General features: G+C 34.1%; 1 protein-coding gene across 1 annotated transcript in view; it reads left to right on the forward strand.

The window, feature by feature from the left end:
- LOC137635606 (dynein axonemal heavy chain 10-like) overlaps positions 1–18072 on the forward strand; it is a 145886-nt gene extending 127814 nt beyond the window's left edge. The window contains 16 exon segments of the mRNA XM_068368067.1: positions 26–251; positions 871–1340; positions 2481–2654; positions 4041–4159; positions 7345–7417; positions 8017–8130; positions 10802–11000; positions 11338–11495; positions 11890–12039; positions 12776–13130; positions 13387–13512; positions 14082–14272; positions 14543–14779; positions 15549–15719; positions 16252–16389; positions 17891–18072. Of these exon segments, the coding sequence (XP_068224168.1) occupies positions 26–251; positions 871–1340; positions 2481–2654; positions 4041–4159; positions 7345–7417; positions 8017–8130; positions 10802–11000; positions 11338–11495; positions 11890–12039; positions 12776–13130; positions 13387–13512; positions 14082–14272; positions 14543–14779; positions 15549–15719; positions 16252–16389; positions 17891–18013 (3024 nt within the window). The 3' untranslated portion in view covers positions 18014–18072.
- The last annotated feature ends 734 nt before the right edge of the window (positions 18073–18806 follow it).

The raw sequence follows: 18806 nt of genomic DNA on the forward strand, positions 1-18806 counted from the left end.
CACAAACATCAACTTGCAACTGCAGGCGATGACGAAAGTAACCGATACAGAGACGCATCTAAAGGACGTCACCTGCCAAGTGTCAGAGAAATACCTGAGGGCGTCGCGGTACATCACACGTCTGTACCAGGTGACTCACCTGGTTTCACCCTTGAACGCCAGTTACTCTGTTCCAATCAGCCTTCTGTTGGAGAACCTCGCCCACAAGGTGTCGAAGTTATCAGTCTGTGATGGAGAAGACCTAGGCAAAGGTTTGTCTGTTGGTTCATCTCTTTCATTGTTTGCTTAAATTCCCATTATTATGATTATTATTATTATTATTATTATTATTATTATTATTATTATTATTATTATTATTATTATTACTTGCTAAGCTACAGCCCTAGTTGAGAAAGCAAAATACTATAAGCCCACAGGCTCCAACAGGGAAAATAGCTCAGTGAGGAAAGGAAACAATGTAATTAAGGAGTCTTAGATTTGCTTCCGTGTTTAATCCTTCATTGAATTTAAATTCATACCTTATTCAAGTCTTTTATTTCATGCTAGTCTTGGTTATTTTCTAAATTCAATTGCATGTTCGATTTCTTGATAACTTTGTATTGTTTATTACTCATTACTGTTGATTTCCTATTCATATAAAGATGGATTTACTGATACGCTGAATTCAACTTACGATTTAGTAGTGGTTTAATTTCTTGCGGCATATGATTACTCTTTGTTAAGAGCCTATTATATTTTGTTTAAAAAGAAGAATTTTTAAGCGTAAAGTCACCCCTGAAATTGAATTTGAGTTCTGACAACATCTGAGTATCATAGAATTAGAAATTTATCCCATTATGCAATAATCACGTAGAAATGACTCTGATTCAGAAACTGACGAGGGAAAGCAAAAGCAAGAGCTGCATGAAGCTGCGTCTGCCACCGTGATGGAGCTCCTAGACACCAGACTTCACCTGAAGCACAGATTGCCCGTATGCACTTGCTTAGCACTTGCTAACCTCGACACGGAGAATCTCGGTGAAGATTACGTCACGTCCTTCTTGATTCCACTGGACAGAGGAAGGGACATTTGGTGGAAAGCCAAAAAGAAGGTGGAGGAGAAGGAAGAAATTCAACAGAAAGAAGAAGACGAATCCGCAACGGAAAGAGAGGAAGAGGAAGGGGAAGAAGAGATGAAGGAGGAGGATATCGCTAAAGAAGAGGAAGAGGAAAAGGATATCGGTGAAGAGGGCGCAGAAGAGGAAGAGGAAGAGGAAGAAATTGAGGAAGATGACTCAGAAGATGAACAAGAACAAGAGGAATTTGGTCTTGCTTGGATGCCCAACGATTGTGACGATAAGGTATCTTTTATTATTTCATTTATGCCCAATGATTGACAGAGTAATGCTCCTAGTTTTCTAAAGTGCAGACCTTGATTTTTTCGGGACCTGTTTATTAAATGCTTATTGTTCATTAACTGGTTGATTCTTACTTTATTTTAGTTTATGTTTACATCTTTGTTAGTAGGATACTCACTAAGTTATAAATGTAGTTTTCCGACAATTTTCTCAAAGGGGATCCTCCTCCCTTTTTGAAAAGTCATTTGCTCAGGCAAGGTGGAAGTTAGTGACCTGCAAAGGCCATTTCATTGGTATGTTATTCCAAACTGCCCTTATTACCCTTGTTAACGAAGTTGGAAGGAGGTTTTTTTTTTGTCCCTGTTTGTCCGTCTGTCTGTTGTTTGTGAACAACTTCCTAGCCACAATTTTACACATAGAGTAGTGAAACTTTCATGGATTAATTCTTATGCTGATACGTGGGAGTGATTAAATTTCTAGGTCAAAGGTCAAGGTCAAGGTCGAGCAAAAGGTCGGCCCAATTAACCTTAAGGAACGCTGGTTTCGAGAAATAAGCTGCCGTGGTGGAGGTCTGCACTCTGACTATTTTTCTAGTTTTCTTTTGCTTTAATATTTCTTTAAGAATATAGATGCAGTAAGTTTGACACTTTTTTAACCATACAATAAATTGTGAGCAATTGGGAGTTTTTCAATAGAGCGATATTTATGTTTTGGTAGGATTTTTTTTTTTTTTTACTCTTTATCGGACAGAATTTCTCTTTCTAAGATTTTAAGATTTTTAAGAAAGGTTTTATAAAAAATATCATTTATCACAGATTTTTATATAATAAATAACTATTTTTATTGTATATTTTCTATATATTTATTCTATATTATTTCATGTATTACTTCTAATATATGTATTTTACCTCCCAAATTTTATTGACCCATCTGATTAATCTCTTCCCTTTTAATAATAATATGGGACCGACGGGGTAGTCATCTTCATGGCTTTTTTTTTTCTTTTCTTTTATCTCGGCCACAAGAGAACAGTAGAAGGAAGAGCAGAAATCTTACTTTGCAAAATTAATATAAGAACTTCGGCAACTGACAACATAGAATCCATAATAGAAAAACCTGACTACCTCAATTTTCTCTGAATAGGTAAAGAGAGTCTTTGAGAGGCTAACCAGCGGCTGTTCGAGTCTCTTCCCTTTGCCTGTATCTGAGGGATTGTCAGAAGAGGAGGTTGGATGTCACCTGCTGAAATGGCTGGAAGCAGAGGATGATGCTCCGTCGCCTTCTCATCTCTTCTGTGTTGAGGAGGAATTCAAGAAAGTAAGTTAACATTTACAGCTTGCATTCACAGCATGATTTGATACTTGGCAATTCTCTCTCTCTCTCTCTCTCTCTCTCTCTCTCTCTCTCTCTCTCTCTCTCTCTGTATATATATATATATATATATATATATATATACACATATATGAATTTATATATATATATATATATATATATATATATATATATATATATATATATATATATATACATACATATATATGTATATATAATCATAACATCATCATCAAGCATAACTAGTCCAGTGCCGGACAAAGACCTTAGACATGCTCTTCCACTCTCGTCTGTTTATGGTCTTTCTACGCCAGTCTACATCGGCAAATTTTCTTAGCTCGTCAATCCATCGTCTTCTCTTCCTTGCCTTGCTTCGTTTGCAATTTTATAGGGACTCATTCTGTTATGATTAATGTCCATCTACTATCTGTCATTCTCATTATATGTCCTACCCACAAATATTTCTTTTTCTTACATGTTAGAATATCTTCCACTTTAGTTCGCTCTCTATGTTCTTTTTCTGTCGCTTAGCATTAGTCCCTTCATTATTCTTTTCACAGCTTATGCTCTAAGGCTTTAGTAAGGCTTCAAGTTTCTGATGCATAAATCAATACTTGTAAGGCCATCTGATTAAAAACTTTTCTTTTTTAGAGAAAGTGGCATTTTAATTTTCATAATTATCCTTTTAATTTCTGTCTCAGGCCTTTGGAAAACACTTACTGTCTGTACTAAGTACACGAGACCGAAATTGAAATAAGGATAAGCATGGGCTGGAGAGCTTTTGGTAAACAACATGAGATTAAGAAAATTAAAAAGGCTCTCTCGCGAATAAGAAAAGTATTCAATCAAATTGTCCTAACAATATCAACTTATGCATCAGAAACTTGGAGCTCTACTAAAGCCGTAGAACATAAGCTGGGTACAACTTAAGAGCTAAGGAAAGCATAATGATAGGAATAACACTAAAAGACAGAAAATGAGCAACATGGATACGAGAACAAACTAAAGTAGAGGATATTCTAACAACATTTAAGTAAAAGAAATGGACATGGACATAACATATAATAGATTGACAAAATTAGAGTGGCATAGAAAGACCATAAGCAGACTCGATTGGAAGGACATGTTTGAGGCCCCTGGCCTGCAGTCCTGCAGTGGACTATCAACAGCTGATGATGATGATGATGATGGTTATATATATATATATATATATATATATATATATATATATATATATATATATATATATATATTGTTCCAAATACCTTTATGTGGAAGTCTTCCTCTAAAAAACGTGAAGTAATTAATTTCTTTCCTGCAAACCCTTGACAAAAACTATAACTTCTTCTTCTCTTTCTGAAACTTCTGCAGGCATCTCAAGAGGTGCTCTTGGCGAGACACCTCCGCCCAGACTTGCTGATGTCAGCTATGAAGAAGCTGGTGGACATGGTACTTCCTCCGTCAATGCTGCTGGAACAGAACTCAGCAATGTAAGTAAGAAGTAGTAAGTAGCAAGTTGTCAAAAACCGGTAAAAGTAACCTCTGCAACGTTGCTAAAAAAGAATTGAAGCTTTAAGTAGCAAGTAGACAGTAGAGAGGGCGATTATCTATTGTTATGAAATGGTATTTGCGTGTGAAATCTAATTATGTATATCAGACGTGGTATTATAGACATAATAATGGTTTGGTGCATTATATTAGTCGTATTTTTACTCTCTCTCTCTCTCTCTCTCTCTCTCTCTCTCTCTCTCTCTCTCTCTCTCTCTCTCTCTCTCTCTCTCTCTCTCTCTCTCTCTCAGTAATGATTTTTTTATTAAGAGTTTTATTAATAATAATCGGCAATGGCATTGGGATGGTTTACTTCAAAATAAGATGAAAGAAATAAGTAATGTTATATCCCCTTGGAGGTATAACGGGATGCCCCGAAAGTGGGAGACTACTCTTTATCGTGTCCGCATTGATCACACTGGGATGACACACGAGTTTTTGCTGGCTGGCCAACATCAACCATATTGCGACGACTGTTTGGTACCATTGACAGGGAGGCATTTGTTGACCGAATGCCCCACATATAATAGTAAAAGAAATAGATATCTGTTTGAGTCTCGAGGTAAGGATGGCCGCTTCATCCTTGCCAAGATTCTTGTACATGATGTGTCCTAGTATGCTAGTGGTATTTTTAGCTTTATTTCAGAAGCAGGTCTTCTGAAAGATATTTAACTTTTAGAATGACACCTTTGCTTTTATGGTTTTAATTGAATATTAGTTTTATTTTTTTATTTTTACAATAAACGATGTCAGGATGCCAGAAAACCTCAAATCAATCTCTCTCTCTCTCTTTCCCTCTCTCTCTCTCTCTCTCTCTCTCTCTCTCTCTCTCTCTCTCTCTCTCAATGTTTGGACATCTGGTTCATTGGTTGGTAAACGAAATGAGATTATGAATGTGAAATACCACTTTCTCTTCAACTTATGCATCGGAAACTTGCAGCCTTACTAAAGTATAAGATTATTAGTACATAAGCTAGTTACAACTCAAAGATCGAAGGAAAGAATAACGATGGGAATAACACCGAGAGACAGAAAAAAAGAGCAACATGGGTACGAGACCTTACTAAAGTAGAGGATATTCTAACATGTAAAAAAAGAAATGGACATGGGTAGGACATATAATGAAAATTACAGATAATAGATGGACATTAAAAATATCATATTGCGGTCCCTGTAGATTACAAACGAAGCCGTGAAAGTAAGAGAAGACGATGGATTGACGAACTAAGAAAATTTGCGCGTATAGACTGGCATATAAAGATCATAACCGGACGCGAGTGGAAAGACATGTCCAAGCCTTTTATCCTGCAGTGGACTAGCAACGGCTGATGATAATGATGATATTTACATACCGTATATTGATATACATACCGGTATACTGTATATGTACAGAATATGTATAAAAATGTATATATATATATATATATATATATATATATATATATATATATTTATATACGCATATATATATATATATATATATATATATATATATATATATTTCATGCGCATATATATATATATATAAATATATATATATACATATATATACATATATATATATATATATATATATATATATATATATACGCATATATATATATATATAAATATATATATATACATATATATACATATTTATATATATATATATATATATACGCATATATATATATATATATATATATATATATATATATATACGCATATATATATATATATATATATATATAAATATATATATATACATATATATACATATATATATATATATATATATATATATATATATATACGCATATATATATATATATATATATATATATATATATATATATTTACATACGCATATATATATATATATATATATATATATATTTACATACGCATATATATATATATATATATATATATATATATATATATATATATATATATATACATATATATAATATATATATATATATATATATATATATATATATATATATATATACATATTGTGTGTGTTTGGCTGTCTGTCTGTCTGTCTGTGTACTCTCTCCATTTCCCTTGCTCTTTCTAGTGCCCGCTCTCAAATAAGTCTTTCCTTTTCAACAAAATCCCTTAAATCATCACCTTCGTAACCCATTTCCTTCCCCAAACTAACAATTTCTTTTAAAGTAGTCATATCTAAAAGCTTCACAGACCTTATCTGCAATACACCATACAGTCTTGTAAAATGAATGAACGGTCCCTGTTCGGGCGCCAAGTTGTCACGTGAATTTTAAAATCAAAGCCTGTTATGGCTTAATTCACTAGGGTGAAGTAGACCGTTCCCTTATAAAAAAAGGATCACATTCAAGACAAATGGTAAAGAGCAGAAAGGAAACTATTTTCTTTATAACATAGTATTTATTACAAAAAACCTTAAACCTAAACAAAACCAAACTAACACGATAAATACATATCGAACACACAGCAACGTATAACGTAATTAAATTTGACCAAGGTAAAATAGTCGGTACAAGACTTTCGGTCAACACCTAAAAGAAACAGAAAATAAAAAGGTTTTACAATGGCAACACCAATTACACCCAAAACTAACGTATCAACACAAAACCACAAAACTTTCAAGTCACGTTTCATTAACATATTAAACATTTCATTAACATATAAAACAAAATTATAAAGTTACCTAAAAGAAACCCACGGAGAGATAAAGCACACGTAACAAAAAGGTATCACCACCCAAGACGTATTACGATAAATGCTGTCCGCTCCTAAAACAAAATTACTCACATAAACAAACAATAATTATACACACTTTCTATATACAATATAGAATAACCATATAACCCAACAACATGTCACGAAGATTACCTTGGGATTCTTTCAGTGTATGTAAAGGCTACTGGACCACGTCCTTATACAGCCCCAATACTCCTCAAAGCAGAGCACCTCTTTGCTTGCCGACGAGCTTCCGACTCCCGTAGTCAAAATCTCTGCTACGTTATCGCTTCGTTAACAAGCCGCAGCGAGAGTCAAATGAGTGAGCAGCACTTTAAATACCTAACAGGCAAATGTCCTAATACATGTCATTATATTACATGACAGCATGTATATAAAATGTATTTTATTCTCAAAGGTTGTCACGGGCGTTGAATCAACACTGGAGACCAAAAATTACCCGGAGGAACGGCATAAGTGACGTCATCCAAGTACGTGTTCTTTTTTATTTATTTGTTTCTTAGTAAAGTAGAGAAGCCTATGTTTAATTTGTTCTGAGCAAAGAAATAATCTTTTATACATTGGCATTGATATTATTTTTGCAATAATTTTATTCCTTATAAACACACACACACACTATATATATATATATATATATATATATATATATATATATATATATATATATATATGTATATGTATATATATATATATATATATATATATATATATATATATATATATAAATATATATCACATTATATATGCATAATTTAGATAGATATATTAATATGTAAAGACTTTTCGACATTATCCTTATCTATTTTACAATAATTTCTTTGCTTCTTAAACACTTACGTACGATACATATACAAACAAATGTATACCATATATATTTATATGTATGAATATATACTATTGAATGCATACACAGATATATATATATGTATATATATATGTATATATATATATACATATATGTATATATATAAATATATATATATATATATATATATATATATATATATATATATATATATATACTGGTCCTCTATATACCTATGAACTCATTCGATTTTTTCATGACTAGGTTCAGGTTGGTAGAGGAACTCAGCCCCTGCATGATTTGCTGACAGCCGCCAAGAAAGCTGGCCTTCCATATTACAAACTCACTTTCCTCTCCATGGCAACTGCATCTCAGCAGGTTAGTATTGACTCGACCTTCATATTTTATGTATATGAACACACCAAAATCATTTTTACTGGTAGATTATTTAAGGTCTAGTTTTGAAGTAGAATTTTGGTGGGTAGAAAATTAATTATTTTATCTACACCATTAAACTTATGTTTTAATGTATTTCTTCTGTGGAGCAACACTAGAATATTTGATATAGATTATTTCCTAGGAAATATATTCCTTTCAAACAATATTCTCTCAATCAAACTTTTATAAAAGTTTTGAAAATCCAAGAAGAAATTAATAAAAAAAGTAATTTATAAGATTTCTGTTACTTTAGAAATTCATGAGGTGGTAATTTGAGGGATAGCCCATTATTCATTTACGTATTCAGCTCCCATCATCATCATCTCCTACGCCTATTGACGCAAAGGGCCTCGGTTAGATTTCGCCAGTTGTCTCTCTCTTGAGCTTTTAATTCAATACTCCTTCATTCATCATCTCCAATTTCGCGCTTCATAGTCCTCAGCCATGTAGGCCTGGGTCTTCCAACTCTTCTAGTGGCCTGTGGAGCCCAGATGAATGTTTGGTGTATAATCTCTCTTGGGGAGTGCGAAGAACATGCCCTAACCATCTCCATCCACCACTCATCATGATCTCATCCTCGTATGGCACTCGAGTAATCTCTCTTTCAGTTTCATTTCTAATCATGTTCTGCCATTTAACTCCCAATATTCTTCTGAGGGCTTTGTTCCCAAATCTATACTAAATCTATTGGAGATTGCTTCATTGTTATACCATGAGACTTGTCCATAGAGTAACACCGATCTCACTAAACTCATATATAGTTAGATTTTTATATGTAATCTCAGGCGATTTGATTTCCAAATTTTACTTAACCTAGCCAATGTCTGATTTGCTCTTTTCAATCTTTCACAAAACTAATTATAAAGACCTTTTATTGGAGATCATAGTTCCTGAATATTTAAATCATTCTACCTCATTAATACTTTCTCCTTCCAATAATACTTCATCTTCCATTACATGCTCCGTTTCATCATCTCTGTCTTTCTTCTATTTATCTTCAGCCCAACTTCGTATGATATTTCATGCATTCTGGTAAGCAAGCATTGCAAATCCTGTGGTGGTCTGTTAACAAGGACTGCATCATCAGCACACTCTAGGTCTGCTAAGTTCCTATCACCAATCCAGTCCAATCGTTCTCCACCGTCTCTAACTGTTCTCGCATTACAAAAACTATGAGGAGAATAAACAACATAGGTGACAACTCATTCCCTTGGAATACTCCACTGTTCACTGAAAATTCATTTGATAAAGCTCCATTAATATGAACAAACTTAATCAAATTTACATATTTAAGAGGAATTCCATAGTAACACGGGACACTATCAAAAGCTTTTATATAGTCCACATATGTCATCAAAAGGGGATTTCTATGTTCTACGTATTGCTGTACATGTTTCAAAATGAAAATTTGGTCAGTACAGCTTCTACATTTTCTAAAAGCTGCTTGTTCATCTCTCAGCTTTTCATCAATCTTTCTCTCCAGTCTCTTTAGAATAAGCGTTCTACATATTTTCATAAGAACTGACTTAAGTGTTATACCTCTGTAATTATTGCAACCAGTCAGGTCTCATTTTTTTTCTTTTTTCACCAACATTCCTAACTCCCATTCATCAAGTTTTTCCTCTTCACGCCACATTCTACATAATAATCTTGTAAGTAATCTGGGAGTAACTTCATTTTCGGCCAGTATCATCTCGGTAGTTATTCCATTGTGTCCCGGGGCTTTCCATCTCTTTAGTTTTCTTAGGATAGCTTCGACTTTAAACACACTGAATTCATTCATGGACACATCAAGGTCTTCATCAGCTTCAGATGTATCAATCAAATTATTCCCTTCATATCGCCTCTTCATAACCTCACTAAAGTGTTCCATCTAATGCTGTCCTTCTTCATCTTCTGTTGCTATAACAGAACTGTCTCTCTTTTTGATGGGTATATGCTTCTTCTTCTGTTCCCCAGTCGAGATTTCATTAATAATTCTATGAGCAATTCTTACACCATTGCCACTTCCTGAATTCATAGCTTTGTCAGCCTCATCTGCTTTACTGTCCAAATATTCTCTCCAGTCATTCCTGGCTTTTCTTTTGACCTCACGGTCAAAACTGGAATACTTAGCATGCCCAAACTTGTACTTTTCATTACTTCTTCGGAAACTTTCAACAATCAATTTCTGTCTTTGTCTCCTTTTAATAGTATCCCAAGTATCATTTGATATCCATGGCTTTCTCCTTGTAACTGCGCGTTCCAATACTTCACTACCAACTGACTGATATATGTTCTTAATATTACACTATTCTTCATTCTACATTATTATTATGGTTATTATTATTATTATCATTATTATAATTATTATTAAGAAAAGACCCACCCACTTACAACAGCGTTTCTTTTTCTGTTTAAATAATCTGTACAAAAAGAAAAAATATGAAATCGGGTAATGATTTTTCATGAAGTAGTGTTGAATCGGAAATCAAATTTACTGGTAGATATATCTAACGTGTGAAAACATTGGTAGACTCTCTCTCTCTCTCTCTCTCTCTCTCTCTCTCTCTCTCTCTCTCTCTCTCTCTTCCTTTATAAAAGCCTCGTAACCATGCCATTAACTCATCAGGAACTGCGTCGTCGAGTCGTGATGGCTGCTCGCCGGAAGACATGGCTGGTCCTCCTTGACTGCGAAGTCATGCCCGACTCCCTCTGGAGTATTCACGCTGCCCTTAAGCTCCTTCCTTCGACGCTCTCTGCCCCGACAGTTATTTGCCTCATGGCCAAGGGATTGCACACCCCAGAGGAAATAAACAGCTCTGTTGTAGGTTAGTTAAAGGATAAAGGTGCTTTGAATTTTGAGTGCTTTGTGTTTATAAGATTTGCTGTGTAATTTTGTATTTACATTAAATAACGCATTTTTATCATTGTTAAGCAGTCGTAGTTTGTTCGTTCTTAAGTTCATTTATCATCTGGACGATCGAACTATATTAGATTTTAGTTTATGGATTTTTAAAGTTATTTCTAAAATATTACAATATATGAAAATAAAATAAGATGGAGAATAGTTTATGGATTAAAGGAAAATCGTTGGTTTCCTTTTTTTCCTGATGTTATTTAAAGTATCTAAGCTCTATTAAACAATTACTCTTTAAACCTCAACAGTACATCTCGAGATTCCAACAACTTTATCAGCTAATTTGGCAACACATCTCCAGCTTGGCTATGACTACCTTCAAGCACATAACGCCCCCACCGGATCGAACTCGGGGCGAAGGCAGGCAGCTTTATTGATAACGGCGTACATCTTTTCGCTATTAAAGGTAAAACAAAACCTTAAAATCAAGATGATCATAGATTAATTAAAATTGAATTTTATTGTGAATGGATGTCAAACTATGCTAGATTCGAGTAATGTTGGAATCTACAATGATGTTACCGTAGAAACCTAACGTAGTTCTAAAAGTTCCGTTAAATGTAGGGTACAGTTGGACATAGGAGACCCTGGAACACCTTGCTCTGAAGAGTGCCCACTGTCACACCCTCACTTCACGGCGAGTAACCAAACAGGTAGGTAGAAAGAGATGACAGAGGCGGTGGACGGGGCTAAACGAAAGAACTCCCCACACAGTAAGGGTGTGCCAGGAATTCCTGTGACCAGCTGTACGTAATTATAGTATGTCAACGAACACATTTTAATGATAACAATCTCACCAGACGCGGAGAATGTACGGAAGGAACTGTTGGACTGCTCGACCTCTCCTAACCCAAGCTATTTTCAAGGAATCTCTTTCTGCCGCCCACCGTCTCAACGAGACCTACAGCGGAAAGGTCCCTTGGGAGACACTGGGAGCCCTTTTGTCAAAGGTAAGGCTTATGGCCATTGTTTCGTAATTTGATTAGACTCGTTCCCTGGATTGTTGCTGATTTGCGATTGAAAGAAATAGAAAACGTAGTTTATTAATTTTAATAATTAATCTTTTAATTTATGTTACCTAGAATAGTATACATTATTATTATTATTATTATTATTATTATTATTATTATTATTATTATTATTATTATTATTATTATTATTATTATTATTATTATTATTATCATCTAAGCCCAACCCTAGATAGAAAAGCTGAATGCTACAAGCCTATGGCTCCAACAAGGAAAATAGACTAGTGAAGAAAGGAAAGAAAATGAACTATATATTAGAAGTAATGAATGAAAAGTACAATAGAATATTCTAAGATTATTAAAAATTTTAGAACAGAATTGTTATATATAAGATATTTGCAGCGAGTTTGAACTTCCGAAGTCCCGTTGATACAAATGTGAAATTAGGAATATTCCACAATCTGGTCACCACTGGACTAAATCTTCTAGAATACTCTGTAGTGTTGAGCTTTATGATGGAGAAGGCAATACTGTTATTAGATTCAACTCCATACCTGGTACTACATATAGGATGGTAGTATTACCTTATTCTATTGATGATCTCTGCGAAAGAGTATTTCCCCTTTTGACTCACAATACTCTGATAGGTAAATCTTTGTTTACTTCCATTGTCATTCATTAATGAAATACGAACTGATTGTTTTCTTTTTTTTTCCAGGTAACGTACGGCAGCATTGTTACCTCCACCCTAGACCAGAACATCATCGACAGAATTTTCACCGATCACCTGAATGACAAGAGTTATTTCATTCCTGCTAAACAGTTGAAAGTTCACAGGCAGGCAAGTGTTGTGGGGACATTGACTCCAGATGGCACCGCTGATCAACCGGGTCCCACTGGAGAAGAGCCTGATCGAGGCTCTCCGATAGCCACAATCCCAACGCCTGATTTGCTAGGAACATCCGTTGTGTCTCACACCCATACATTTGAGGCCCAAGGCAGTATCCTGCTTTATTCGTTCCCAGAGAAGAAATTAATGCTGGATTTAAAACTTCCTCCGCAGCAGGCTATCGGTTAGTTAAGAGGCACAAAATAATGCGCCATTTCTCAGTTTCTAGGCTACAAATTTTCTTAGAGCTTTTGAATTCTATACTAATTACTGATTGATTTATGTAATTATCGTTGCAGAAGAAACTCTACATATGCAAGTAATTTTTAGATGTATTATCTATGAGCCCACTTCAGATCCCTACCTTCAAGATGCAGTGCAATTGCCTATCAAAGGAAAGTCACTAGTTGGTTGCTTGTCAATTTATATTTTCTCAACAGAAGAGGTTCTTGAAGTAGCAGAGGTCACTGAGGCCCAACTCCTGGGATTAAGTGAACACTATCGTCGTTTGCATTGCCACCAAGATTTAACAGACTGCCTAGATGTCTTCACAACTACTCCATGGGGTAAAGTTGCTCTTTGAGGTCATTTGGTGATTCCTGTCATTTACAAAAAAACAATTGTTCCATAGCTTCCCATAACGATCTGGAAATATTCATTTAAATGTTTGAGCCTTCCCTACTTTCATGATATTCAAGTTTTTATCATCATGATATCCATTGCCATTACCATTTCCGTTTGTAATTTTCAAACACAAGATATATATGGTTTTATGTTGTGCCAAATCCTTTACCTCTGTTCAATGCCTCTCCAGAGCTCAGCTAACTTCTTTTTTCTTTAAATTTGATTGCAGAGTCTAGATACCTGAGGTTACTCTCATACTGTAAATCATTTATTCATGTGCTTCCCTATATGATACTATTATCAGCCACACATCTTAAGTGAGCACCAATACTCCGTGATAAAACAAGGTCAAATAACATCGTAAGCCAGTGTCACTTGTTCTGAGAACTAATTTTCTTCTGTTCACTAATAAGAATGGCGTACTGCCTGGAACACAAAAACTAACCAAAATAGCCAAACCGTCCAAAAGCTAATTCAATTAGAAAATTAAGGATATCCTCTCCCTTTTCAGTTAGAGTTCCCAGGCAGGCAGTAATGAGGATGCTGAGAGGCCTACAGTCTGGCCTCCCTGGCTTACTCGGACCCCGTGCTGCCCTGGTGGTGAAGGAAGAGGACGCAGAGACCTTTGCTTGGCAACAGGAAATGGAGATTTGGGATGAAGTGCAAGAGAATATGTCTTATCAGCTTCTTCAGATTAAGGAGGTGCATTTTGAAAGCTATATATGTATTTTCTTAATGCATCACCTCTCCAAAAAGTTTTGAACCATACCTACTGTTTGGCTCAAGCATAATTTCACAGAGAGGTCTCTCAAATGCCAGTACTGGCGATATAAATTTCAATTGCCATCGAAGTATTTACACATATAACGTTATAAAGTAATTATGCTATCTTAAAGAAAGGAAGGTTATCATTGAGATACCAAAAAAGATTTGTAACCATTGTTATAACATTTCAGTAACTATTACTTACAGGCCTTAACAAGTGGATGTGCCAGACCAGCGGAGGCCTTATTGGCTTTATCGGACCTCGTACGAGAGTCTTTCTTGGATCCTGATAACTGCCTTACTTCTGAGGGGGACCTAGGGTGTGATGTGAGACAAGCAGCGAAGGATAACCTTATTGCTATCTGCATAGCGAGGACAGTTGCGAGGGACGTGCAGTTATTAAGTGAGGAATGGAAGGCTCGCCACCTCCATCTGCAGAGTTGGGTACGTGCCTGATCGTTTAGTTTTTTATATAAACTTGATTTTACAGATTTTTGGTTATGCCTGATAATTTCCTTTATTAGCTAGTGTCTGATAGTATACTCTTTGTTTCTGTCTAATAGCTACCCTTTATTTTTACTGTGATGATACAGCTTTGGAAGTTTTTGCATGATAATGTCCTTCTTAATCTACTGTAGTGCCTGATAGCAGATTTTTTTTTTTTATTTTGCCCGATGATGACCTTTATTTTATCCAGTGTCTGATATTACAGTTTTTGTTTTGCATGCTGAAACTCTTTTTATATAGTATGTGATAGCATATTTTTGGTCTTAATTAACAGATAACATTATTTTTGTCATGAGTCTCATAGCAAAGTTTTCCGTGCTTGACAATACTGTTTTATTCATAGTTATTCTTTGAGCTTGATATTTCTATTTGTGTATTGATTCTCGTCTCAAAGTTTTTACTTGTACTTGACAACGCCATTTTGTACTCAATATCTAAAAAGATAAAAATCCTCTTGATATTGACAATAATTTTTTATCTAATGTTTGGACAGCATAGGTAATCTTTGTGGTTGGTTGTAAAATTTCAATCTCCATTTTGCTGTTTAAGTTTTTGCAGGTGTAATAAACAATTTTCTATCCCCTAACTTCATAGCTTTTAAAAACCAACTTAGATAAGAACTGCTTATTGCCTACCAAATGACCTTACAAGACCAGCTAATCCCTTTATCTAAAGAGGTTCTATGTCACTTTTGTTTCAACCTCAGGCTGTAAACGAGCTATCTCCGGCGGTTGTCCAGCTGGGCATGATGAAGATGCCCGGTTGGTGGCTGACTCGCCTTCGTCAGGCAGTGTGCACCAAGGCCCACTGGCTCCTTCAGGGGTCTCTAGTCTACGCAGTCCCATCGAAGCCCCATGAGGATGAACGTCCAAATCAGGTGATAAAGGATATTCGTTAGTTCCGTTTCTGTTGTTTCGCGTGAAATTCCCTTCTTGAATTCAATTTTATAATTGCAATAGTTGATTAACTTGATCACATTTTTTTCTTTTTTTTTTTGATTTGTGAAGTTTGATTGCTTTTTATAACTTCAGTAGAACGTTTGAGTAAATTTTCAATATCAGACGAATATTGGATAGGATTATTTTTCAGTTTATGCTTTATTTTATATGAATATATTAATATCGAAATTGAAAAAATTCAATCAACATTAAAGCGAAACATATAGCGCTGCATGGTAATTACAGTAGGCTGCAAGTAGCTAAGCAATTTATTATTAAAATGGGATATTATTGGGTAAAACAAACTTCTACAAATTGAATGTATTACTATATATAATACTGTATTGACCTAGCACTGTATATCCACTTCACGTTTATTTCTAATAAAGTATGTCGTGTTAGTTACTAAATCACGTATTATACAGACATATCTCACTCCTCCTTGTTATTGTTGTTATTTTTCTTCAACAGGGCGCTTATGTGTCAGGAGGAAATCTAGTAGGTGGTAGATGGTACAAGGATAAGGTGTATCCCGATAGTCCAAATGAACCCAATTTACCAATCACTTTCGCTGTGACCGTATCGCACGCCATGAAGCCAACTCCTGTTGTGAGTACAAATGATAGTTTTACTATGTCTTGTTACACAACACACACATACGCACGCACACACACACACATATATATATATATATATATATATATATATATATACATATATATATATATATATATATATATATATATACAGTATATATATATATATATATAATATATATATATATATATATATATATATATATATATATATACAGTATATATATATATATATATACATATATATATATATATATATATATATATATATATATATATATATATATATATATATATATATATATATGTATTTATATATGTATATGATTATATAATTTATATATATATATACACACACTATAAACACAGTAGTGTCATAAGTGGATTAGATCATGGTGAGGGATAACTGGAGATGGTATGGGCATGCTTTTCGCATTTCCCAAGAAAAATTAGTTCACCAAACTTTTAATTGGGCTCCACAAGGAACTAGAAGAGTTGGAAGACTCAAGCCTTCATGGCTGAGGACTATGAAGCGTGAAGTAGGAGATGGATGGAGAGTATTGATTATAAAAGCTCAAGATAGAGACGCCTGGCGAAATCTAACCGAGGTCCTTTGTGTCAATAGGCGTAAGAGGAAATGATGATGATATATACTGTATATACCTTGACATGGTGAAAGGGTTTGTGTATCGCCATGATCAGAAAAGCTATACTAGTCAGGGTCACCCGTATTAGGTTGGTGTGCTGTGAGCATTAACACTAAAGTATCCCACCATCACCAATCTGCACTGGCCAGCGTGGTGTTGAAAACTGGTCAAACCTCATACATGAATTGGCATGTCTGAGGTCTTTGTCCTGCAGTGGACTAGAATCGGCGGCATTTGTTGATATATATATATATATATATATATATATATATATATATATATATATATATATATATATATATATATATATATATATATAGTGTGTGTGTGAATGCTATGTGTACGTCTTCTGTATATACACACTATCTAATTTAACGTTGCTCAGAACTATCACTCCAATATAATCATATGTTAGTTTAAGCACCAGAATGATAAAAGTACTCGCGTTCTTATATATGCATATATTTATGAAAATTTAGATCATTATATGTCTAGTTTTTTTCATGAAAATTAGTCACATATCCCAAGAAAAAAAATACCATTAAAAATGAAAGTTTATATATACTGTAATTTTACTTTTTTTTGTTTATAAGTGTCTTTTTATCATCTTTGCTATTAGTATGATTTTGATTCTTATGTTATTCATATATATATATATATATATATATATATATATATATATATATATATATATATATATTATATACATACATATATATATATATATATATATATATATATATATATATATATACATATATATACATATATATGTGTATATATATATATATATATATATATATACATATATATATATATATATATATATATATATATACACATATATACATGGTTTTTATTTTGCAGGGATGTGCCTGGGTTCCGGTTTTAGAAAAACGGAGGTCGCAGAAGCCATTGTTTCTGGCGCTTCTTCCTCTCCACTCGAGCGTGGCTTCAACACGGTCCCCTCTCCATGTCATTTTGCACTGACGTTATTACTACTTACAGCCTTTATCGTTTTAGATAGATACTTAGCAAGAGCCCATGGAAATATGTAGCATGCCTTCAATTCAATCTGGAAATAAAGCATCGTGAATATTTTATCTCATCTTGTATTTTGTCCTTCAAGATTTTCATGCAGTTTGCTTGGTTTTGTATCGAAGTGGCAATAGTGGATACTGTTTATCAAGAGAGGAAATGAGATAAGACGCAAAGACAAAAGGCTAATATCGTAAAAAACAAACCAACAAAACATAACTGATAAGAAAATAAACTCAGTCACACAGCGAGTTTGGTCCTGTGGGATCGACCAATGAATGGTGAACTAAAAAGACTGATTGCGAACCAAATTGGCCGGCCTGATTAATATTAAAATTATGTTTACCTGGTTTTATTATTTTTTATTGTGTTCTTTTGACTGGCGTGACATCAACTTTGACGTAGGCAAGTCATTATTGGCTCTAGGAAATTGTATATAGATAACCAGAATTTTTTTACATCGTTTTTATTGACGGTCCTTCCACATTGCATTTTTTTTGTGGTTACACAGACGCCTTAAAACCTTAATTCTATAGTAATATATGTGAACATTCTCAAGGGACGAACATTTTGGGAATATCTAGTTCCTTTCATGAATACTTTAGAATTAATATTCAGAATTTAATTATCGGTCTTATTGCTTACGGAAACAAAATTACTCCATATTCTCAGAAGGAGATTGATAAATCGCGATAATTTACCAAGAAATATTTTGAACACTTTCAACAGAGGACCAGGCTCAAAA

This window comes from Palaemon carinicauda, chromosome 3 (genome assembly GCF_036898095.1).
Source record: "Palaemon carinicauda isolate YSFRI2023 chromosome 3, ASM3689809v2, whole genome shotgun sequence".
In the NCBI taxonomy this organism is placed as follows: domain Eukaryota; kingdom Metazoa; phylum Arthropoda; class Malacostraca; order Decapoda; family Palaemonidae; genus Palaemon; species Palaemon carinicauda.